This window comes from Rhinoderma darwinii, chromosome 6, assembly GCF_050947455.1.
Source record: "Rhinoderma darwinii isolate aRhiDar2 chromosome 6, aRhiDar2.hap1, whole genome shotgun sequence".
NCBI classification, from domain to species: Eukaryota; Metazoa; Chordata; class Amphibia; order Anura; family Rhinodermatidae; genus Rhinoderma; species Rhinoderma darwinii.
In genome coordinates this window covers 47,946,218-47,965,226 of record NC_134692.1, presented here as the reverse complement: position 1 = coordinate 47,965,226, position 19,009 = coordinate 47,946,218, and the positions used below count along the sequence as shown (strand labels likewise).

Genomic DNA, 19,009 nt, shown 5'->3' with positions numbered 1-19,009 from the left:
ACAGTGTGAATAAGCCCTAAAGCATGCCTGATGAACAGAGCTAAGAGAAGAGATAGGTCAGCACTCCATATTAAAAGTAATATTTAGTAACTTTTAATTTTAAATTATTCATCCATATCATGTAATACACTACAGTTTCAATTTCAACACCACTGTGCTGATCCGATTCATTACCAGCCTGATGAAGGGGTAACATCTGAAACATTGCTACAACTACTAAAATTATATTTTCATTGAAATTTGACACGGTGGTGTATTACATGATATGGATGGAAAATTTGAAATTTAAAGTTACTAAATATCACCTTTAATATGGAGTGCTGACCTATTTCTTCTCTTACAATTTACATGTAGTAAGGTGGTTTACCACGAGGCCTGGCACCCATCCAATGCGCATTAGCTGAGTGTGCTGCCTGATAGTGGTTATGAAGTGATGAACACATCTACTAATTAATTGGAATATGCCCATTCATAGAGATTTTATAAAACCAAGAAATCCTCTATTTTTAAATTTGCGTAAATTTCTTTTTTAGGTTACCCTTCTGTGTGGGCATGAAGCTAAAGTATAAAGCCAATTTTCAAAATGGTATGTGCTGACATCAGTAAGTTGTCTCCTTTCTTGTGACTCCAGATACTACTGCTGCATCTCTTCAATGTTCCAACTGACGTTAATAGCTCATTCCACTGACTCAGCTCTGCTGCCTTCAATACAAGCTTGGACAGCTGACCAAATCCTGATTCTATTCCTCTCCTTTTGTTATGATTCTTTTCCTGTTCCTCACGTTTGACCAGCGCTGCCATTCACATGAACAGCAAATTTAATTTGACCACGATGCAGACAATTTCGGTGCACCTCACGCTTCTGCAAAGGCATGGGGCAACACAGTGAAATCCACTGGCGCCAACTCGCACACACTTGCACAAAAGTACATTACCTTTAAAGGACATAATTAAGTAGAACTGGGTCCAGACTGACCGACAATTCAGCCTTGAATTAATAGGTTTCCCAGCTGTGACAAATGTGTAAGCATTATTGCTGTTACTTTGTAATTTTGCAAGCAGTTGGAGTTTGTACTGCTTCAAAATAAGCTTTCTCCTGATAGTTTAGTTATTCATGGGGTTTAATCTCACACATCACTTTCTGCTATTAGCTGTGTGTAATGGCTCCTGCCTCACCACTGAGGTTTTATGAAGCAACATAGTACCTTCTCTGTAGTCGTACAATATAAACATGATTTATAAAGGAAGAAAAGGCTCTACCTCTATTTCTCTCTCTCCACCCCCCCCCCCCCCCTTAAAATAGCAAAAATATAGGTATATTGTCTAAGATCTCCACTTGGAAGATTTATGCCCCCCTATGTACAGTATTTATTAACACTTTACTGGCAATTATACTGCAGACCATGTGAAAATCTTGACATTGTATTGTTTAGAAAGTGCATGTTGTTGAATTTCTGAGGTTCAGCAGTCCACATTTTTTTTGGGGTTCCCGAGTCATCCCCACTACAAGGTATTCTAATACATGGTCTGTTCACTTGTTGTGCTACTGTGGGGTGGTGGCTGTTGCTGTGGTGCTGCGCTTGTGGGGGAACGTGGCCCAGAGCCAAGGAGGCTTGGCTTGGCATGATGGCATGGGTGCTTTTGGGCCTCTGGGTTGCTCCCTCTGCAGGAGCGGTGCTGCAGTGGCGGTGACCGTCACGTGGTGGTGCAACTGATAGAGTAGGGACCCACTTTTAAGAGGTCGCCGTGAAGTGGCAAGTAGGCTTGCATACAATTTGATCAAAATGTTACAAAGAACCTCTCGTTCATGTTTAATAATTTTGCCTAGCCGCAGTTGATCATAGTATATAGTGGATGTGCGGTCCATGTCTAGTCTCCCTCATTGATTTTCTAATACATGGTACCTTTACACTTGAGGAAATGCCTCTGATAGTCACCTAGCATTTATCCTACCATTGTACATTAACATTGAATGCGTTTTTAATAGGTGCCTACAGTGTTAATATGTAGAGACATAGAGCACCTATTTTCCAAGTACTTTCTAAGCTAATTTTATTAGACTGCATGTCATGTATCACATATTTAAAGCATTAAACTACTGGGTGTTATGTGCACACGCAATGGCAGATCATTATTGGGGCGGTTCGGGCTGGCCACCCAGGGACTGAGGCTCCCAATAGACCCATGGGATCCGACAGTGGCGGATTAAGTGTACCATGGGCCCTGGGCTGTTGACACAACTTGGGCCCCCTCCTTCCCCCTCACACGCAATTCAACCCCCCCAACCCGCAGACACTGTACCCGTCAGTGCCACTGACCTGACTGATACGGGTTTTAGCACTAGATACAGCTGCTCTGTATTCAGGATATAAAGCAGCTGTATCTCAAAAAGTAAAAATAATTTTTAATACGTATTTAGAAAGGTTGCACCAAACACCATACACTATTTTATTTAAAAAAACAACTTTTTAAAAGGTTTACATAGCCTTTAACAAATCAAATAAAAACAAATTGTAACACCTCTTTTTAAAGGGTAAGTAAATGTTCAACAAACTTCTGACATGTTATAGTGACATGTCAGAACTTTTGATGGGTGGGGGTCCGAGTGCTGAGACCCCCACCGATCGCTTAAACTAAGAGGCAGAAGCGCTCATGCGAGCGCTGAGCCACTTAGTTTCTGTTTGGCTTTTTCCAGAAAGCCAAAGTAGCGGTGTATGGCTCATTGACTTTCTATGAGCCCGTACACAAACTGCTCGGCTTTCCAGAAACAGAAACCAAGCGGCTCAGCGCTCACACGAGTGCTTCTGCCGCCTAGTTTTAGTGATCGGTGTGAGTCTGCGAGCGACACTGCTTACGTAACTTTCAGTCAGTTTTATGTAACGCTGTTTTCGTAACTCCCAACCATGTAATCAGGATGTGGCCAGGATGCAGCGAGAGCAAAAACAGGTGGATATGTCATACATTTCCCTTATGGGAAAACTGAGGGCTGTATGTGGGGATTATTTTGCATGGGGAGGTGAGGTTGTCTCACTGACTGCTGGGGGCTCTATAGGGAGGTCTGAGTGTCTGACTCTGACATATCTGTGGGGGGGATAGCCCCCCCCATAGAGCCCGCCGCCCAGACCTCCCTATAGAGCCCCCAGAAGTTAGTCCGACAGTGGCGGATTAAGTGTACCATGGGCCCTGGGCTGTTGACACAACTTGGGCCCCCTCCTTCCCCCTCACACGCAATTCAACCCCCCCAACCCGCAGACACTGTACCCGTCAGTGCCACTGACCTGACGGATACGGGTTTTAGCACTAGATACAGCTGCTCTGTATTCAGGATATAAAGAAGCTGTATCTCAAAAAGTAAAAATAATTTTTAATAAGTATTTAGAAAGGTTGCACCAAACACCATACACTATTTTATTTAAAAAAACAACTTTTTAAAAGGTTTACATAGCCTTTAACAAATCAAATAAAAACAAATTGTAACACCTCTTTTTAAAGGGTAAGTAAATGTTCAACAAACTTCTGACATGTTATAGTGACATGTCAGAACTTTTGATGGGTGGGGGTCCGAGTGCTGAGACCCCCACCGATCGCTTAAACTAAGAGGCAGAAGCGCTCATGCGAGCGCTGAGCCACTTAGTTTCTGTTTGGCTTTTTCCAGAAAGCCAAAGTAGCGGTGTATGGCTCATTGACTTTCTATGAGCCCGTACACAAACTGCTCGGCTTTCCGGAAACAGAAACCAAGCGGCTCAGCGCTCACACAAGTGCTTCTGCCGCCTAGTTTTAGTGATCGGTGTGAGTCTGCGAGCGACACTGCTTACGTAACTTTCAGTCAGTTTTATGTAACGCTGTTTTCGTAACTCCCAACCATGTAATCAGGATGTGGCCAGGATGCAGCGAGAGCAAAAACAGGTGGATATGTCATACATTTCCCTTATGGGAAAACTGAGGGCTGTATGTGGGGATTATTTTGCATGGGGAGGTGAGGTTGTCTCACTGACTGCTGGGGGCTCTATAGGGAGGTCTGAGTGTCTGACTCTGACATATCTGTGGGGGGGATAGCCCCCCCATAGAGCCCGCCGCCCAGACCACCCTATAGAGCCCCCAGAAGTTAGTCGCTCAGACCCCCCTATAGAGCCCCCAGCAGTCAGACAATTTGACTTCCCCTTGAAATATATTATTAACTAGTGAGGGCGCTATGGGAAGGGGGGGGGGGGGATTATACTGAATGGGGGGGTCTAACTATCTAAGTGACTCCAGGGGACTCTATGAAGGGGGGAATAACCCCCCCCATCCCCCATAGAGCCCTCAGTATTTCAGTATTTATTATACAGCAGGGGGGGTTGAGTGTGTAACTGACTGCTGAGTGTCTATGGGGGGGAAATTATTATCCCCCCCATAGAGTCCTCTGCAGTGAGTTAGATGGAAATCCCCCCATGCTGTATAATAAATACTGAAATACTGAGGGCTTGATGGGGGGATTATTCCCCCCTTCATTGAGTCCTCTGCAGTGAGATAGCTGTAAATCTCCCCCCCTTGTTGTATAATTAATCCCCCCTTAGCGCCTGCCGATTGTTGCTTGGGGCAGGAGGCGAACAGCAGACTAACCTTCTTCCTCACCGCTCTTCTCTTCTGTTCCTCACTGGCGTTACGGGCAGCGTCAAAGAGGGGCGTGTTCTACCACCTAGTAGACGCACGTCTGCTAGTCCTATCCAGCCACTGCTATTACTACCCCTCCCCCTCATCCCCATCAGCACTGCGCTGGCGGCTCTATTCCCTTACAGTCTGCCCCTCCCTACCCTCCCTCTCTCCCTCCCTCTCTCTCAGCAGCGGCCATTAGTGGCGCTAGCACTGACTTTCTTAAGTGATTTTTAAAATGATGTGCGGTTCGGGTGGCCATGGGCCCCCTGGGAGCCTTTGGCCCCGGGCGGCCGCCCGAACGGCCCATATGATAATGCCGCCCCTGGGATCCAACCGGTTTGCCCCGATTCTCCCGAAACAGTTGTTGAAATTACCGCCAGTTCGGAGAATCGGGGTGAAGCGGAACCCAGAACTGGTCCTACATACTTAATTGTATCTGCTTTCTTAGGACGTGGAAACAATTGATTAGTCTAGCACCAGAGTGGCACGGGAACTATCACTTCCCTGCCCCGCCATTCGACACTATACTGATGATACAGGCGGCAAGATTACGTCATTGCGCTGTCTGCGATGTTCCACTGGCTAAGGCCTGGTCTCTGACCTGCATTGCTAGGGGACAGTGCAGGAATGGGGACAGGTGAGCATGTAATTATTTTTTTCAGCGGGCAGTGTTGGGGGCACTATCTACAGGGGGCACTATCTACAGGGGACTCTATGGGGGCACTATCTACACAGGTCTCTATGGGGGGCACTATCTACAGGGGACTCTATGAGGGCACTATCTACAGGGGCACTATCTACAGGCGACTCTACGGGGAGCACTATCTACAGGGCACACTATGGGGAGAACTATCTACTGGGACACTATCTACAGGAGACTCTATGGGGGCACTATTTACAGTGGAGTCTATGAGGGCATTATCTACAGGGGAGTCTATGGGGCACTATCTACAGGGGTCACTATGGGGGAACTACCTACACTTCTTTGGGGAGCACTATCTACAGGGGACTCTATTTACAGGGAGCACTGTCTACAGGGGGACCTATCTACAGGGGACTCAATGGGGGCACTATATACAGGGGACTTTATCTACAGGGGGCTCTATGGGGGCACTAGCTACAGAGGACTCTATGGTGAGCAATATCTACAGGGGGCACTATCCATAGGGGACTCTATGGTGGAACTACCTACAGGGGACTCTATGCTGGGCACTATATACCGGGAGCTTTATGAGGGGCACTATCTACAGGGGGCATTGTGAATGCTACTATCTACAGGGGGCATTCTGAATGGCAGACTATCTACAGATGGCACTGTGTGTGTGGCGCTTTACTTTACAGTGTTTTACACAATTTAGGTGCACAGTGTATGGTACTATTATATTCAGGGGCACAGTGTATGGTGCTATTATATTTAGGGGCATAGTGTGTGGCACCATGAGGATTTTATCTTCGTTTCTAGGTGCGAAAATATTGGAAAGGTGAGGAGCCGAAAATATCTAAGTGGCAAATTCTGCAGAAATTGGTTGTGGCCGAGATAAGTTGTCATGAGGCCTGGACCGGATGGAGAAGAAAAGAGAAAAAGAAGATGTCACTTGATGTATAGAAAATCTGTGGTATGGGGAACTACATTTAAAAACGCATCAAATCACGGTAAAAATGCATGCGGTATTCAGCTGTAGGGATGTCACGATACCAGAATTTGGACTTCGATACTGATACTTCGTTTAGTATTGCGATTTTGATAACAAAACGATACTTTGCCAACAGTAATAAAAAAAAAAAGTTCTTCCGTTTTCTGATGTGAGGCACGAGGCGCGATGAATTTTGAATGTGCCTCACATTAATAGTAATTAATCCCATCATGTTTCTCAGTCATAATAGGTTAATGTGTAAGGTACATGATGGGGTTAATTACTATTAATGTGAGGCACATGGAGGTTAAATTCATCACACCTCGTCCCCCACAATAAGTGAAAGAAAGCAGTTTTTATTTTATTTTTTTACAGCGTACACATCATAAATGATGCCAAAAAATAGTTGTGACGGTTATTACGGCCGTGCCAATACCCAATATGTGAATATTTTATGTATTGAGACTTATTTTAATGTTTATTGTAAAAAAGGTGTATGTGTATTTTTTTTTATTTAACATTACTTTATGTTTTTACTTTATTTTTAAACGTTAATGTACTGGCATATATCTATATGCCAGTACATTAGCCTGTGTAGGGATAGTACACAGGCAGTTGTTAGGCATACCTATGTATGCCCTAACAGGAAATATGGTTAGGCAGCCCTTCAATGGACCCTGTGCTGTCTGCCCATATATGGTATGTCCCTCAATCGCGTCACATGGATTCCTGTGAAGTGATCCAAGGGGCATCCCCCCTTTTTATTTTCCCCTGAATGCTGCAGTCAGCCTTGATCGCAGCATTCAGGAGAATAACTCTGGAGATGAGAGGTTTCTCTGATCTCCGACGTTATAGAGCGGGGCTGCGGTTGTGTAATACAGCCATTGCCCCCGCTCCTGACAATAAGTGCGCGCGGTCAACATGAGGTGATGTGGTCGGCACTGCACTAATGAGCGGCGGTTCAGGCACTGAAGACAGAACATGGGGGTGTTTTGCAGTGCGCCCGCCACGTTCTGTCTTCCGTGCCGCCGCTCATTAGTGCAGCGCTGGCCGCATCACATCATGCTGACGGCGCACACTTGTCAGAACTCAGGAGCGGGGCAATGACTGTATTACACAGCCGCAGCCCCGCTCTCATGCATTCATGTGTTACTATATTTAGCTGTGCAGCCGCACAGCTAAGTATCGAAATACATGAAATAACGGTATCGAACCATCCCTAGTCAGATGTGTTTTTTTCGGTGCGGTTCTAACCGCACCTCAACCCCAACTTGTGAATGGACCCTTAGAAAGACAAAAACAGAGTTTTTAGAGTCTGCTCTGAGAAAAGATGGATGGTCCACTCCTTACCAATGCCATTTTTAATATTGAAGGTCTTTGGCCAATAGTTTTGTTTCGTGTTGTAGTAGTTTGATGGCCCACTTTCTGGTCTACAATATTTTTTTCCATTTATTTTGTGATAATTCTAATGCCCATAGGCTAAATGTCTTAGACCCAATGTCCAGTAAATCAGCATGGAGAAAGACTCCATGCTGAAGGCACAATGTTGAATATGAGTGAATATAAGGTTCATGAATAAAAGTGCAACCTTCTTCCGATTATTAACTAGTGGTGTCCCTCTGCCCACTATTTTTGTATTCCTTTTAAGTATATATTACTTTATATATTACTGTTCAGTTATTTAGAGTAGCAATCCCCAACCTTTTTTGCACCAAGAACCAGTTTCATGCAAGACAATTTTTCCACGGACCAGCAATTTAATGAAAATAAAATATAAACGTTCTTAAGGTCAGTTCACACAATGCAAAAATACTGCAGATTTTCCTCAAAGGAATTCATTGCGGAAAATCCGCAGCATAATACAGTAGCAGCAAAGTGGATGAGATAAAACAAATCTCATCCACGCGCTGCATAAATAGTGAGTGGAAAAAACACTCAGAAATTGACCTGTAATGAGGAGTTTTATTCCGCAGCATGTCAATTGTATTTGCGTAAATGCTGCTTATTTGTTTCTGGTTTTCCCCATTGAATGCAATGGGGAGGTAAAACCCACAACAAATATCAGTTTTTGCATTTATTGCGGTGGAATCGCAGCGATTACACTGCAAAAAACACAACTCAGAAAAAAATAATCTTATACTTAGCCAGAAGTCTGTGTTTCTTCCTCCAGGCCGGCCTCCTGGGATGACGTTTCATCCCATGTGACCGCCGCTATTTTAAGCTATTTGTTCATCATCAGCCCAGGAGACCGGCCTGGAAGACGTTAGAGGGCCGGCCTCCTGGGATGATGTTTCATTCCATGTGACCGCCGCTACAGCCAATCACAGACTGGAGCGGTCTCCTGGGATAAATCGTCATCCCAGGAGGCTGGTCTGCTAGCAGGCCGGCTAAATTCTGCAGTTTTCCTCAGCGGACATTCCGGGCGAAAAACTGTTTGGAGCGTCTTTTTGCCCAGAATTTCCTGCGGCCACTGGACAGATACGCAGTGTAACTTTAGGCAATGTAACCGTCCGCGGCGCAGTAGCAAATGATCCAAGGCCCGGTATTGGTCCTCGGCCCGGAGATTGGGGACCACTCATTAGAGTTTTGTCTGAATTAGATCAAAACAATCTGTTTGTGTTACATAAAATAGATAAGTGGGTATGAATATGGAAAAAATTGAGCATTACAAATAGTAATGTTTTTTTAACAGTTTAGACATATATGCAGGCAACAGAATTTAGTATTACAAATATATGTATTATTATTATTTTTTTTATATTACTATTCTTTTAATTACGTATACAAAATAGTAAAAGATGTCTACCTATTAAATAATTAAAAATCAAACAATGGAAATATGTTTTAAGCTTCTTGGCCCTAGAGTCATCTAAAAAAGAGAGACATAAACATTTGCCTCTCCAAAAACCCAAATTTGGGTAAAAAAAAGCATTGACCACATACTGTATATTATCCTTATCAGCAGTGGTGCCTCCATAAAACTTGGTATGTGGTTATTTTAAGAGAATAACTTCTTTGAACAGGTACTTCTATTAGGGAAGCAATGCCTTTTAGTAACACCTTTGTGTTGTAACATGGTTACCCTTAATCTATATAGATGGCTTGTACTGTTGTGTTTTGCTTTTTGAAATGCCCTTCTCTGGAAATAAACTGATAAGGTTACACAATGCTCTGAACTGCCCCCAGTGAGGTAACATGGACTGACATATTATACACGGACTGTCACAGCGCTGCTGTAACTTGGAAAATATTAGGACTAGAGGTCAAATCCCGCCTGGGAATATACAGTCAGTCGGAAACATGGTCCTGTAGATTTGATCAACTGTCATGCTTTGTATTGCAATGTTAGGAATAAATAGATGGTGTGCAGGGCACTGAATATTAGCCTGGGAATTCTAAATACAGTAGAACGGAGAGAAAAGACGGAAAGAACATAAAGTAGGAAGGTGGAGGTTGTTAGAAAAGACAGGAGACCTCTCACATTATTATACCCTTGTGTCAGACAAATCAGTGGACATTTTCTAGCTGTGAATCACCTATTATCCTCCTGTACAACATCATCAACCTTCCAAAGACAAGACAAATGTGAAGGTTCTGTTCCCTGCCTGTGATTGCTTTTTCTGTGACTAATTGGATCTGAAAAGCTGTGGGCTCAACTGCAAACAGCCATTTGACAAGTGAACAGTTTGCTGAGAATCTTCCCGCTATAATATGACATGCATTTGCTGATAATAAATTAGTCTTTATATCATGTTTTACTCTTCTTTGTACAGTATGTTTGCCATCTGCATCTCTTAACATATAATCACACGCCTCCCTCAGCTCCCGTTGATCTTTTACGGAACGGAAATGTACGTTATGTAAATCGGCAGATAGCTTATTTTATAGATATGTGGCTTTTATCCTCAATATAGACTTTAAATAGCTTCATTCTATGAGGTTATTGCGCAGGGTACCCCTACTTATTGCATAAAGGTTCCTTCCAGATTTTACTAGTCACCTTAGTTAATCAGATAGTATCTAGGCAATGACAATATTATTTTTTATATCAGAGGAAAGTAATTGTACAACATGAAATCCAGAAGTCTTATGTAGGGGAGCTTAATATTTTATCAATTAACCTACAATATACTAATAACGCTGGAATAGGTTCGCTTTGACACTCCATCTGTTGTGTTGCTGAAATATGCTTATTTATTAATAGCTGTAATTCCCCATACTTCCTTGAATCACAAAAATCAAATATAGATATATAATAAACTCTTGAATCGTTCTCAAATTTCTTAAAATTCTGTTCAGCCATTTCTTACCTATAACAAGATATTGAATTCATTGTAGCCTGAGTTGTCATGTATTTACTCAGTAGCTCAGTCCCGACGCCCGGATCCTCTTGTACACACCTGGGAGGGCCTTGAGATCTTGAGTTACATGTAATAACTTTTGCATTCCTTCACCTTTACAGTTAAAATTATTCATGGGATCCAATTTGGAATAAAAATTCCTATAGTCAATAGACTGCATTTATAAGTCAACAATGGTGAGGCATCTAAATGGTTTAAGATAATTGTCGGAATACCCCAATTGCGCTAGGTGATGGATTATCGCTTGGGACTCCCATCTATTAGCCACAGAGCGATGTTAAGAAGAAGTGGCTCTGCTCAGGCGGACAAAGTCTGTCTAGGAATTCCATGGATGTAAATTAATTTGTCATTCCTTTGTACGGGCTGCTGTAGAGGTAATTAGCTATTACAGCTGATCGCAGAAATGACTCTCATAAAAGTGATGAGACAATCAGTTTAATACTTTTAGAACATACAAAATAGTGGGGGAGATGTAGGTTATGTTCACATCTGCATTAGTTTTTCTGTTCTGGGAACAGAAAAACAAAAAAAATTAAAGTGCACAATCCGTTGCATGATGGACACCAACAGCTCTCAAAAGATTCTCAGTTCCGTTGCATTTCCATCTTGGTGACCATCATTTTATCCAAAGAAATAACACTATTTTTCAGATATTTTTGACGGATTCTGTAATGGAGAAGAGCCTCCAACGCAGATCTGAACACAGTCCCATTAATACTGTCTTAAAGTTAGACAGGGCTAAAACTAGATCAAATAGGCAGAAACGGTGCCACATTAATCACATTCTATATAGGCGCATTCAATATAATAAATAAAGCGCAATATGCTAGACATGTTGGACACTTTTCTCTTCCTTTACAATAATATTTAGCGCACATCGGTAATAATAAGTAATCTGGCACATTTCCTGACTCCTTTTAGCAATGCCGCTTTTCCTAGTCACTTCTTCTGGCGTGAGGTGTAAAAAGTTTCTAAATATATATTCAAAAATGCGCGCACGACATATTAACCTGTTTTTGGCGCATTCTGCTTTGAAAACCCATCCCTCCAGCAATGTGTTTTGATTGCAAATGTTCCTAATACTAAAAAGATTCAGATTTCTCATAAGCACCTATACAGTAGATGATTGGAGGCAGAGACACCGAGATAGGACGTTAGTTAACAGGAAACAAGCTGATTCAGAGTAAAATTGAACACAAATTAGTGTTGGGTGGAACATATTTCTTTAGGGGATACATATGTGACGCATGTCTGAGAAAGGCAAACTAAGAAATTACTCTACAGATATGTCCATCATGACTTTCTCTTGAATTGCTTTGTTATACAATTTGTCATGATACCAATTCAATACAATCCTGTGCCATCCAGTCAAAATTTTTATACATTAAACGTATACGGGTTTTTTTTTTTAACATGGAAGTCAATGGGCAATGGATGACTGATGGATGCCTCTGATTGATGCCATCCGTCGCCCATAGACTTCCATGTTAAAAAAAAGGAGACAGATGGGTGACAGATGGCTGACCAATGACATCTGTCGGAGGAAATCGTTGGAGGTATTACATTTTTTTACGTTTGTTTAACATCTCCTTCCATACATCTTGGGCTATGTTGGATTTATAGAGCAAGTAAGGGAGGGCACATCTGTAGTTCATATTAGTGGACACTCAGCTTTAACTAAAGGTGGGTTTACATGGACAGATTTTTGATATAACAAGTCGATTTGCACTTGTTAACAGGCCTTTTTTTACACGTTCAATGGTATATTGTATGGGGGGAAACGTTCGGTCCCCATACTTTTGCATCATTGTCGGCAGCACATCCCCGGTTTACATGTGCAGATGTGCTGCCGAAAACTTAGATTTTTTTAGGTGGCATACCAGATGTGATCAGCTGACAAACAAGCGTTTGCTCTTTGTCAGCTGATCACTGCACTGTTTACATGGGCCAATAATGAGGAGAACGAGCGTTCTTAGGAACTCTTGTTCCCAATTATTGGCCCATGAAAATGGGCCTTAGAAAACAGCTGAAAAACAACTCAAGTACTTACACTTACAACCAATACGTCATTTCCTCCCATAAGCTAAACCACAAATATACTTATTTGAGCGGAGGATGCCACATTTAGAAAACTGCAGCATGATTCAGTCTTTCATGTTTTACTACAGGTATTCTCAGTGCCATGGTTAATCTGAACATGGTCCTATCTTTTGCCTGCTTGCTCTGGATGCAGTAATTGCAGTTGCAAAGCAGTTTGATGGAGCATTATGAGGACGCTTGGAGCTTTTGTACAATATTTTTCTGGTAGAGCAGATCTCTACAAGGCTTAACTGCTTTGCTCAATTCACGCCGAGACTCTAAAAACAGAAATGTTCTGCGCACACTTACAGAAACATGCCACTCAAAGCACTATTAACCTGCAATAAGAGTCATTACACAATGTTATTAGCAATAACAACAACAACCTATGAGGGTCATTGTCATAACAAACACTAAAAATAACAACTGCACAGGACGAGCTAAGAGATTTTATGCTGCAATACAGAAATGATTCCCAATCCTAATGGGTTTCATATAATGAAATAACAAAACAATCTGTACTGGGACAAACTTCTCCAGCAGGGAAATATTTTCTAATTAACTCTGTCACTGTTCTGTAGGCAGTAAAAAGAGACTGAGTTCATCATAAGGGCTCGTCCACATGCTGCGGAATCGCCGTGTTTTTTTGAAGGCCGGAACTTCAGAAGGATAAACGCAGCAGAATACAGTAGCAGCATAGTGGATGAGATTTAAGAAATCTCATCCACACGCTGCGTAAAAAATTCCGAGCAGAAATTGACCTCCGGTGCGTATATTCCGGACCACAGCATGCCAATTCCTGCTGCGGAAAGTTGCCGGAATTGCTGCGCTTCTTCAGAGGAGATGTCTCCATATCCTAACATTGTGAAAAACGCACCAAAATCCGCACCATTTTCTGCCATAAAAACAGCAGGAAATGGTGCGTTTTTCAACGGAATTGTTGCAGAAATTTTCCGTAGTGTGTGGACAAGCCCTAACATATGATTACAACCCTTAGATATAATGTATCTCTTTTCCACAACAGTTGTTACATTTAACAGTGTATTAGATATGTACTTTCTATTCTAATGAACATTGGAGGGAATTTATTAAGACTGACGTTTCATACACATGTCTTAATAGGAAATAAGCTGGAGTAAGATGCAACAAATTTATTAAAAGGCGCAAATGTGTTGCATCTTTGGCTGTCCATGCGCCACTAACAGGGCCAGATCCAGGTTTATGTGGGCCCTTGGGCTACACAGACTTTGTAGGCCCCTTTGAGGGGGAACTCACGGCGGCAGTAAAATGACAGAAAACGTCACTGTGTGCCCCCATATAGATGTTAGGCCCTGTTTATGCCCCCATATAGAAGTTAAGCCCCCAGTTTGTACCCCCATAAATTTAGTGCCCTCTCTAGATAGTGCCACACAGCCCCCCATCACAGGTAGTGCCACACAGCCACCCCTCCCAGGTAGTGCCACACAGCCCCCCTCCCAGGAAGTGACATACAGCCCCGCCAGGTAGTGCCACATAGCCCCCCCTCCCTGGTAGTGCCACACAGTCCCCCCCTGGTAGTGCCACACAGCCCCCTCCCTGGTAGTGCCACACAGCCACCCTCCCTGGTAGTGCCACACAGCCCACCTCCCTGTAGGTAGCGCCTTTGGGGTTCACTCTTGAAGTGGAATACCCAGCCACAGCATTGCCGACGCTCTGGCTGGTGATTCCGCTTCAGGAGAAGTCCCTGACGTCACTGTCCATATATGGACAGTGTTGTCAGGGACAACCCCAAAGCCATAGTCCCGGGCAGAGCACTACTAGCACTCTGCCTGGGACCAGGGCCGCAGCTAAAGGCTCATGGGCCCTGGTGCAAGAATTCAGCTTGGACCCTTACCCCTCCCCAACACCACCAGACTCCCTGCGCATGCCTATACACAGCTGCCTTCCCCAACAGAACCCCATGAATGCCCCCACATGATAATGCCCCCCCATAGCTGTCCCCACAGTATAATGCCACCACAGAGTATAATGCCCCCCAAAGCTACCCCCCACACAGTATAATGTTCCCTATAGCTTCCACCCACACAGAGTAATGCCCCCATAGCTGACCACCACAGTATAATGCTCCCCATACCTGCCCCCATAGCTGCTCCCCATGGTTTAATTCCCCCCATAGCTGCCCCCACAGTATATTGCCACGCATAGCTGCCACATAAAGTATAATGCCCCCATACAGTATAATGCCCCCAACAGCTGCCCCGTACACTATAATGCCCCATACAGAATAATGCCCCGCATAGCTGCCCCATACAGTATAATGCCCCGCATAGCTTCCCCATACAGCATAATGCCCCCATAACTGCCCCATACAGTATAATGCCCCCATACAGTATAATGCCCCAATAGCTGCCCCACACACTATAATGCCCCATACAGTATAATGCCCCCCATAGCTGCCCCATACAGTTTAATGCCCCCATAGCTGCTCTATACAGTATAATGCCCTATACAGTATAATGCCCCCATAGCTGCCCCATACAGTATAATGCCCCCATAGCTGCCTCATACAGTATAATGCCCCATATAGCATAATGCCCTCCATAGCTGATACATACAATATAATGCCCCATACAGTATAATGCCCCCCATACAGTATAATGCCCTCCATACAGTATAATGCCCTCCATAGCTGCCGCATACAGTATAATGCCCCCATAGCTTCCCCATACATTATAATGTCCCCCATACAGTATAATGCCCCCACATAGCTGCCCCATACAGTATAATGCCCCCCTTAGGTGTCCCATACAGTATAATGCCCCATACTGTATAATGCCCCCCTTAGCTGTCGTATACAGTATAATGCCCATTTAGCAGCTGCCATATGAACCCCCTCTCCCATACCCAGTATAATGACCCCATATGTATGTACCTAATAGAAAAATAATAACATAATTACTTACCTATCCCCGTTCCCAAAACGGGTGCAGGAGATCATTCTCCTCCTCTACACTGTGCTGTGGGTGACTCTGTGCAGACAGGTGTGATGATGTCACTACATTGCGCCTGCCTGCGTCGAGCTGCTCGCATCACAGTGAATGCTAGAGCAAGGCTCCAGCATTGAACCCAACTGAATGTGCATCCTGCGGGCCCCCCAGACTTAGGGGCCCAGTCGCAGTTGTGACCCTTATAGCTATGCCACTGCCTGGGACACTGCTCTGCTCCTGACAACACTGTCCATATATGGACAGTGATGTCCAGGGCTTCCCCAGAAACGGAGTCCCAAAGCAGAACCGCTATCGCTCTGCCTGGGACTCCTTCTCTCCTCCTTACATCACTGTCCATATATGGACAATGATGCCGTGACGACGGCAGCGTCAGCACCCGGTGGCCGAGTGGGTCCCCCCATGTGTAGTGGGCCCCGGCTCTTGCCCGGTTTGCTGGGTGATGACGCCGGCCCTGGCCACTGAGCTCTGCCCAGAAAAGTAGGGAGAGCAGAGGAAATGGCTGAAATGTAAACATTTTAGCGACTTTTGAGCTAATTGCAACTTTTTACGCCAGAAAACTGGCGTAGAAAAGTTGATACATTTTCCCAATGTGTATCTCCATCACTTGGAACTAATAACGTGTTACTCTGGATTGTCTTTATATCTCAACCTATAAAGCTGGGCTTAGAACTGGGCAAGGAAGAAAATTGTCTTGCTTGGGCTGCAACACATTAGGCCACATGCACACAACCGTATTTTCATCTATCCGTTAATACTGTCTGTAAATACGGATCTGTAGTAATCCGTAACTCTTCCGTATATACGGAACGGTATCTGAAAATACGGTCCGTAGCGCATCCGTGTCGGATCTATAAAAAAAGAGGGAGGCTGCAAAAGATGTCACCAACATGTTGCATAGGCTTCTATGGGAGAGTCCATGCCGTAATTACGGCCAAGAATAGGACAGGTTCTATCATTTTTTCAGCACGGACACCCATCCGTAAATATACAGAAAGTTGTCCGTGGCCAATAGAAATTAATGGATCCGTAATTACGTTTGAAATAAGGTCATGTGCATGAGGCCTAAAAGTGGCATATCATTGTGGCAGAGTATCAGTGGCAAGAAACATTAATTAGCCAGGGCAAAACTTTCAAAATGTGTCTCCCTACCACTTAAACCTTTATTGGTGTTGTCACTGAGCTGGCCATCCTTTTCACGCACCCAGAGACATAGGTAATAACGGAGCAGAGTAGGACATGCATTAGTTTCTCGCAACGAAAACACGCTCCCTTGAAAAAAAAACAATGTGTGAATAACCCCATTGTCTTGTATGAGTCAGCGTTCTGCCTGTTATTAAACGGATAGCACACAGAAGAGAAATCTGTGAAAAAAAAATGCAACAAACTAATCATATGTCAACATGACTTTAAAGAGCTTAATAAAACTAAATTTGCTGCTACAATAATGTGCCAAGAGTCCATTTATATATTCTTTATTCCAAACTTTTCTTCTCCACTGATTCTCCAAAATGCCGAACACATTTAAAGGAGATGTCCAGGCTGGGGGATGTTTTTTATACTGATGACCTATCCACAGGATAGGTCATCAGTATATGATCGGTGGGGGTCCGACACTCTGACCCGGCACCGATCAGCTCTTCCGGTTGCCGGAAGCAAATGGCTCCGAACACTGTGTAACAGCCGTGCTGCAGTACTGCAGCTCTGCTGATATTTAAGTGAATAGTAGCAGAGCTGAAGTAACCCAGCACGGCCGCTATTCAGTGGTCAGAGCCTACTGCTACCTGCATCGACCCTGCTTAGCTTCCGGTGACCAGAGGCAGCCAGAACCGGTGATCGGTGCTGGGCCCGGGTTCCAGACAACCGACGATCATATGCTGATGAACTATCCTGTAGATAGGTCATCAGTATAAAAAAACGCCCCCAACCTGGATAACCCCTTTAAGATTGCTGAAATTGTGGAACACAGCTGGTCAATTCTACAATCTATAATATCAACTATCTGATGATGAAACTAGATTATAGTCCAGTTGCTGGTAAGCAAGTTATTTCTTGATGAATAGGTTTTTCACATGAAGTCATTAGCCGTTTCAGAATAAAATCCCCAACTAATAATAATAATAATAATAATAATAATAATAATACTAGCACCATCGCATAAAAAATGCAACATTATGCATACTTACAATTTGGATTTCTGTTCATTGAGATCACTGTAGCATTGGGATTGCGGACGATGTCCTGCCAGTTTATGGTATCTGCATGGCACAGGAAATCATTTCGATCCAGATACACTCCTCCATTTAGAATCTCTATAGCAGATAAACAAAAACAAATAGAACATGAAATGACAATAGTTGTAACATCTTAAAGTTTCATTGTACTATATACCTGCAGTTCTGTTGACCTCTATTGTGGGCAATACACACTTGACACAGAAAGAAAGATATAAACATTAAATTATGTGTCAGGTCTATTAACCTTTTGCTATGGAATGGAGAACTTGCAGCATCATATAATAAATACTTTGTATTCACTTCCACACACAACAGACCTATAATGCTGGATTCACACATTGCGTATTTGTTGCAGATTTTGTTGCAGATTTTGATGCAGATTTTGATGCAGATTTTTGAGCCAAAGCTTGAAGTGGTTTCCAAAGGAAAAAAAAAGTAAGAACTTATACTTCTGCTTCCTCCTGGATCCACTTTGGGTTTGGCTCAAAAATCTGCATCAGAGTCTGCAACAAAATCTACAACAAATTCTTACAAAATGAGAGGCGGGAAGTGAAACATTAAATGTAATAGAGAATTTCTAAAATACAGCTTTCTGCCAAGACAGCACAACAAAGCCAGAGAAAAGCTAGTACTGGGTATTGTGTTGGCACACAACGTGCAATCTTTGTTGTGCTTTGCTTGTGGGTTCATTGAAAGTTGTTAATTAAGACTTAAAAAAAAAAATTTAAAAAATTAAATGTGCAGTGGTAATGAGACCGGGATGTTTAGCCAGAAATGCTTTTAAAAGCACAGGAAAAAGGAAAGAAAATATTTGTCGCGTTCTGTATCAATCTTTTGTTTGGCACGTGCCATTGACATTAGGTGACAATTATAGATACAATTAGCAAAGTCTTCTTCACTGTCAGAGGCTGATCTGTACCAGAGCTGTGCAAGGCACAATACTTGACTGAAAACAAAAGGTTTTATTTGAGAAAATGGTAACATTTTATAATACCTTTGTATTAGTACAGGAAACCTAATTTTCTAGGTTACTCTGCATCTTGGGTAATCTAACTGCTGCAAGTCTAATTAAAAAAAAA

At 43.2% G+C, this 19,009-nt stretch overlaps 1 protein-coding gene across 2 annotated transcripts in view; it reads right to left on the bottom strand.

Moving 5' to 3' along the window:
* ERBB4 (erb-b2 receptor tyrosine kinase 4) overlaps window positions 1-19,009 on the bottom strand; it is a 765,761-nt gene that overhangs the window by 243,224 nt on the left and 503,528 nt on the right. For both annotated transcript variants that reach the window (XM_075829649.1, XM_075829650.1), the window contains exon 4: window positions 17,880-18,005. In XM_075829649.1, coding sequence (XP_075685764.1) covers window positions 17,880-18,005 — 126 coding nt within the window. The remainder of the gene's footprint in view (window positions 1-17,879; window positions 18,006-19,009) is intronic.